Raw genomic sequence first — 7,035 nt, 5'->3', positions numbered from 1 at the left:
GTGTGGAAATGGTACATATATACAGGGTGTCCGGTAAGTACCTCCTAATCTCTCGGGAGTGTATAGGGGAGGTCAAAAAAAACTAGTATATATATATATACAGGGTGTCTCACATTTAAATAGCAGGACTTCAGGAATCAGTAGAAGACCTCATTTTGAGTCTAAAAGTTCCTATATATATNTTGGTGTTTTATTTTTATTCTATCAAGAAAAAATGGTTAAGTACATGACAAAATACAGTATATAGAATAATATATATGAAATAGTTGGTACTGAAAAATAGGTTAGTTTATGTTAGAGTGTCTTTGGCACTGGGGGGGGGGCTGTCCAACGCTGGCTGCTCAGGTAGTCCGGCTGGCGGCTGGTTGACTTTGCTGGGGGTTGGCCGACGTCCCTGGCCTCTCGTGGGGACGTGGCTGCTGAGTCCTCTTAGTGGGCGGTGGAGAAATAGCGACCATCCTCACTGGACGTCGCTTGCGCCGTATGTCAAGGTGTCCGGAAAAATGCTGGGTCGGTCGTTTGGTTGGACCGCCTACAGCGGGTGGTGGCTGGCTCGGGGATTTGGTCTCTGCATGTGGCCTAGCATGGCTAGGGCCTGGTGTCGCCTCAGGGTAGGCTATCAGTGGACATGGAGGGCGGTCGTCGTCCAGACGTTGGACCCGTCCATGGTCCGTAGGTTGCCGTCCCGGTTGGCTGGTTGGTTTTATTAGTGGATAGTGGCTGGCTCGGGGGTTTGGATGTGGCCTAGCATGGCTAGGGCCTGGTGTCGCCTCAGGGTTGCTATCAGTGGACATGGAGGGCGGTCGTCGTCCAGACGTTGGACCCGTCTATGGTCCGTAGGTTGCCGTCCTACGGACCATGGACTGGTTGGCTTTATTAGCCGACCAGGGTGGAAACCGTCCTGGTCTTGGGCCTCGGTATAGGGTAGTCGTGACTCTGTTGGCCGGTCGAGGTGTGGACCGTCCTGGTCCTGGGCTCCGACTTGGGGTGCCGCTGGCTCTATTGGCCGGCCGGGGTGTAGGTCATCCAGACCTTGGTCCTCGGCTTCTGCGGCTTCCGGTGGTGGCATCTCTGACCTTCCAGGTAGACGGTCAGACGTGGCAGTTCGGCATTGGCTGGGACGACCTCAGTGGTAATGTTGTTGAGGTCGCCGACAAGGGCTTCGACATCCATGCTGTCGAAGGGGTTTGGTTCGATTGCCGAGAGAGGCGATTCAACAATCGGACCTGGATCTGGGAGGCTCACTGCCTCGGTGGCTGGGCTAGAGCCCTGGCTGAGGTCTGGCTCGGACCTGCAGCAGGTTGGTTTGGGGCCGGACTGGTGCTCGGTTGAGCTTGGATGGCTAGGGTCAAAGCCTGCAGAAGCTCGACGGTGCTTGGCGTAGAGCTCTGCGGTGTAGGAGGTCCAGGTTGGGACGGTGGTCCATGATGCTGGTAACCATGGAAGGACACCTCGCTGTCCAGCAGGGAAGGCCTCAAAGGCACTCGTGGTGGGGTACCAGGTAGGCACGATGATGGCTCCATGTCGGATGTTTTTAAAAAAATATAAATTTTTTTATTTTTATTTATTTTTTTTTTGTTGGATTTATTTTTATTTTATTTATTTTATTTTTATTTATTTTTTTTTATTTTAATATTTTTTTAATTATATTTTTTTTGTTGGATTTATTTTCAGACCTAGGGTGGACCTGGTGGACCTGGAGCGGACCTTGAGTACGCCTGGTGGAGGCTTGGTGGACCCTTGTGGACCTAGAGTGGACGTAGTAGACCTGGAGTAGGCCTAGCGTGGACGTAGTGGACCTGGTGGACCTGGATTGGACCTGGTGGAGGCCTAGTGGACCTGGACTAGGCCTGGTAGTCGTCGAAGATGCTTCGCTGGAATCGCACAGGCTCCCTTGCCTGTGTAGGTAACCTGGATATCGGTTACTCGAGCCTCACGCGTTGGGCGCCATGTCCACGAACGCGGTCGTTTGTGGACACGTTTTGGGGATAGCGACGTGGTTGGGGGGTATCCCTAAGAATCCCCAGGACACGCTGGATGCGTGCAGGAAGCGTTTCTGCACGGCCGCGGCTGCTTCTGCGGATGTCGGGTTCGGCTCGCATTGTGGAACGATAGGTGTGGGGTTCACCTTAATTAATAAGTAAAGGGCAACTTGTTAACGAATTCTTTTTTCCCTATTTTGTGGAATGGCAGACCAAGCCGTGCCACAAGCTGAGGGGAACAGCTTTAATATACCCCGAAGGGTCGCTGATACTCAGTACTACTACTATTTAAAAATTGGTAGCGATTACTCGTCATTAAAGGAGCGGACAATGAGAGGCTATTCGATTCAAACACAATAATACAAGTGTGAAGACCAACTCAGAGATGCTTCTCGTGTCAAGTCTCGACTGAGAGTGAGCTACCGAGGCAAAACTCGGCGGTTATTTAATGAATAGCGGTCGGACTGCGGACTGGACGTCGAGTGTGCCGTAGCCTGCCGTTCAAAAAGGTCCCTGGCAGGAAATCACGAGGCGCAATGTTGGATTTTTCTTGCGTCCCGTGACAGCACATTCTTTCTTATGGCAGCGCTCAGTTCGCCAGCACGCGACCGCAATTTTGTCGTTGGTCCAACTGCAAAAAGTGGCTCGTGTATGAGGGCTCTTAAGAGGGACATTTTAAAAATATTATGAAGTATATGGTGTGTCGCCGGAGCGCTGAAACGTATAAAAGGCGGGGGAGCTAGAGCTCCGCAGCTACGCGCTCGGCTCGTTCAAGTTCCAAGCGAGCAGCCGAACTGTGCGGACGTAGTTTGTGCAGTGCAGCAGTGTAATATTCTGCCTTTATTAAGGCAATCTACAGAAAGAATTTGGCAATTTTATATTGCAAAATTTCTACTAACGACCGACGTTATTCTCAGCCTAGGCAGAGAGACCGCCGGAATTTATTTTACAGATTCGGGTGCCGGAGAAGAGGGCACTATGTCTCGATCTCCGACACCAATGGAGAGCGACCGCCCGAGCGTAAGCGAGTCCGGCGACAGCAGGCCGAGCACCCCCGGGTCGATCGTAGAGACGATATCGAGCCGCTAAAAGAAGCTAGCAGTAGAGAATGCCAGACTCCAACGCAAGGCGTTCGACCTGGAGAAGCGGTTTCGGGAGCAGGACGAGGAGCTACTGAACACTCTCAGAGGGGAACAGATCCCCAAGGGCATCAAACGGTGCAAGCCAGGCACCACGTCTGGCTCAGAGGACGAGCCCAGCAAGGCAAAAAAGAAGCCGGCGAAAGTGACCGAAACACCTGCCGTCGAAAAAAGGGCCGAGACAGGGCCCCCATGCCCCTGGTCCTGGTCCAAGCCCCTCAAGATCAAGGGGACTTGCTCAAGGTAACTAGGTGCTGCCACCTGGTCGTCAGGGTGGAGGCGCAGCGCGCTAACGCGAACCCCACTCAGTGTCATCGCTGCCAGCGTTTTGGCCACGCTCAAAGCCGCTGTACAGCCGCAGCCAAATGCGTGAAGTGTGATGAGGGCCACCACTCCGTAGGCTGTAAAAAGACCAGGGAGACACCGGCAAAGTGTGCTAACTGCGGTGGTGAGCACCCTGCCAGCTACCGCGGCTGTCTAAAATTTCCTAAAAAGGTAACGAAAAAGACGATGGCAAGCCAGCAGCAGCACAAAATCGACAACGGAGCCACAACACAACAGGCAAAGTTTGCGTACCCCCCGAAGGTGACTGCAGCAAAGAGCTTCGGCACCCAAGGGGGGCCCCAAAACCGACAGGAGTGCGGAACTCGCAAATGTGGCCAGCATGCTGGCACAGATGCGGGAGATGTACTCCGCCATGTCTCCTTTTTTCAGTAAAATGCCATTTCTGTTACAGGAGTAAATGGACCCTCCGAGTGTGCAGTCCCTCAGAATTGCCTCCCGGAATGTCGACGGATTCCGGGGGCGAAAAATCGAACTCAAGGAGTTCTTGTCCCGTCTAGACGACATGATGGCGAAACAATATACCAAAGTAGAGGACGCACACACTGTTAGGATTCCTGGCTACCTAGTGTATCGCAGGGACCGAAATAGACACGGAGGAGGCGTGACCCTGCTCGTAAAAAGAGGTATAGATCACCATATGTTGCAGGTTTCTCAGCTAGAAAACATGGAAGCCGCCGCCGTATCGATCCGTACTCGCAGGTACGGAGACATCGCCGTGGTGACCTGTTATCAGCCCCCTCAGCTCCCGCTCACCGATTTACGCACGGTCCTGGAGACGTGGCCCCAAACCGTAGCCATCGGGGACTTTAACGCGAAATCGCCCGAATGGAACAGCACGACTACCACCACGCGTGGCAGGGTGGAGGGTGAACCACGAGGACGTTACAGCGTATGGACCCGATGGACCGACGTACTACGGTGCAGTTGGAAGACCAGACGTGTTGGATATCGCTTTGCTCAGGGCAATACCGATGGCCGCCGACCTAGCGACGCACAACGTGGTGGCGACGAACCATGCTCCTATTCTCGTAACTCTAGGAGACGAGCGTCGCGGCAAGTACACCGTTGCCAAGCAGCGGACCGACTGGGGCCTATTCCGCGCAGAAATGCAAATAATATGCGCACCCATTCCGGTCGTCCGCGACCCGGCGGACCTCGAGGCTGCCCTCGCGAACCTTGAGACGGATATCCACACCACCTTGGAAGCCAGCACCACGGAAACGACGGAGAGGAGGATAGCGAATTATGCAGGTGAGTTACCTATTATGTTGCAGGACCTAATCAAGGAAAGACGTGCAGCGAAAAAAAGAGCCACGATGACAGCACACCCCCGGGATAAGCAGACGTTAAACCAGCTGAACCGGAGGGTAAAAGCGGCCCTAGAGGAGCACTACCAGGACTCGTGGCAACGACATCTGGAGTCACTAAACCCCGAAGACCGCAGCCTGTGGACGATGCAACGGGCGCTGAGGACCACCCGGAAGCCTATGCCTCCGATTCACGGAGAGAACGGGATCGTCTACACTAGGTATGAAAAGGCCGAGGCATTCGCCGACAGCCTTGAATTACAGTGTAGGGAAAACCTTCTCGACGATGGACGCCCCCAGGGACACGTGAAGTTCAACGTAGAAGACATCCAGTGGGCGACCACCGTCAAGTCGCCCTGGAACGCACGCTGATGTGGAAGCCGCACGTCGACGCTGTGTCGCGCAAAGCGAAGATGGTGAGGGAGGAATAAGCTAACCCTCAACAGAGCAGTACTGCAGCCACAGCTAACGTACGCTGGAACCGCGTGGGGACACGCAGCGAAGACGCACCTAGCCCGGGTGCAAGCCGTCGAGAATATCGCCCTCCGTTGCGCGACGGGGGTTCCTTGGTTCATCCGCCACAGCGACATTCGCCGGGATCTGGGATTCACCTCAACCCTGGAAGCGATCAGAGAGCGCGCGAGAAAGCTTTTCGAGCGCGCCGAGATCCACAGCAACCCGCTGATCCGGAACGCGGTGGACTACCAACCCGAAGAGGCAGCCGACAGACGCAGGCGGCCTAGACATCAACTCCTGGACGCAGGGTGAGTTGACACACACACACACCTTCCTATCCCATTCTCCCCTTCCGCGCTAACCTAAGGGCCACCAAAAGCAAAGCGCTTCCAAAACCACCATACACGACACTCCCGTTGGGTTTACACAGACGAGCCGGCGAAGGAAGAAGAGCGCCAGAAGAAAGGGCCCTAGCCGACGGGGTCCAGCCAGAACAGGAGGAGGCCCCACGAACCGATCAAATCCGGCCGCGTTGGCGGTCCGGAATGACGGGGAAAGGGCCTACCTCCACGAGGCGTCCGGGCCTACAGCGATGAAGTGGGTAAAGAGCGATAATCCCGCTCGACCCCGCTTCATCCGAGGTCATTTTTTCTGCCAAGGATACTGGCGCGCGCTCCGCAGCTCACTTGACCGCAAGTTACAAGACCGCACGAAGCAGTCATACGCTCACGTAGAAACTAGCACATTGCTTTCACTTATCTGCATATCTCTGCATATCTGCTTATATATTGTTACGGGTTAAATTTAATTCAAAGTTAATTCTTATATCTTATTTAATAGTTAATTATTATTCTTTTATAAGCGGGTAATTCATACAGTGATTAATTGGTTGCCTAGTATTGTTCACCACAATCTATTTAAATTCGGCGAAAACCGGTGTTCTCTTATCGCCAGGACAAAAACAGGACCCCGGCGAGGACTGAAAAGTAGTCCCAGAATGAACTAATTCTAATCCTTTATTTAGGGTATATAATAAATAGGGAAAAGGATTCCATAATTATCTCCTGTAGTGCCTTCTGTATACGTTCTCTTTTAATTTATTTTCGTAGATTATTTTCTTCCTATCGATATCGATCTAGTTTTTACCAGGCTGTATCCCTACTCGCTTTCCGTCTGTACTTTTGTCTGAGGTGTCGAATACAGTAGAGGTTCTTCGAGCAGTGATACTTTTGTTAAAGTTTATGTTATATGTGTTTAACCATTTAATTGGGAATATTAAAAAAGTATCCTACACATTTGTGAGGAAGATCGTGTGCCTTGGGTAATTTAATTTCCTGCATTTCGCAAAGCGGATCAAAACGGCTCAGCACCAGTGATGTAAGTGGGTCATGTGACCAGCGCATGACCGATATCGTGACCTGTCATGACAGTCGCGTCACAGAAAATAATCGCGTCATGACAGTTTTTGTTTATTATTAATATTATTATTATTAATATTATTATTATTATTATTATTATTGTTATTGTTATTGTTATTGTTCTTGTTGGTGTTGTTNTGGTCGTCAAAAAATCGTGGTGTGCAGGGGGTAGTTACAGGTAGTTTTCCAAAAAATTGTAAAAATATTTTTTTTGCTTAAATTACATCTACCCATGTTTAATAATTTCTGAAGGTTTGGTTTTAAAATTCCAAGAGGAAGTATTTTATTTTAATTTTTAAATTATCTGTGTAATACGCTCTTATATGGAGTTCCTTAATATAAAACGGTTCGCGTTGTAACATCAAAATTGCAATATCATTTACACCAA

The 7,035-nt window shown here is 51.3% G+C and overlaps 1 protein-coding gene across 1 annotated transcript; it reads right to left on the bottom strand.

The window, feature by feature from the left end:
* Positions 1–341: 341 nt before the first annotated feature.
* On the bottom strand, positions 342–794 carry LOC108914048 (proline-rich protein 2-like). Its single transcript, XM_018719745.1, has one exon. It carries the CDS (start codon positions 792–794, stop codon positions 342–344), a length of 453 nt encoding a protein of 150 aa, XP_018575261.1.
* Between the last annotated feature and the right edge of the window lie 6,241 nt (positions 795–7,035).

This window comes from Anoplophora glabripennis, unplaced genomic scaffold, assembly GCF_000390285.2.
Source record: "Anoplophora glabripennis isolate ALB-LARVAE unplaced genomic scaffold, Agla_2.0 scaffold1273, whole genome shotgun sequence".
Classification (NCBI taxonomy): Eukaryota; Metazoa; Arthropoda; class Insecta; order Coleoptera; family Cerambycidae; genus Anoplophora; species Anoplophora glabripennis.
This window is presented reverse-complemented; position numbering and strand designations above follow the sequence as displayed.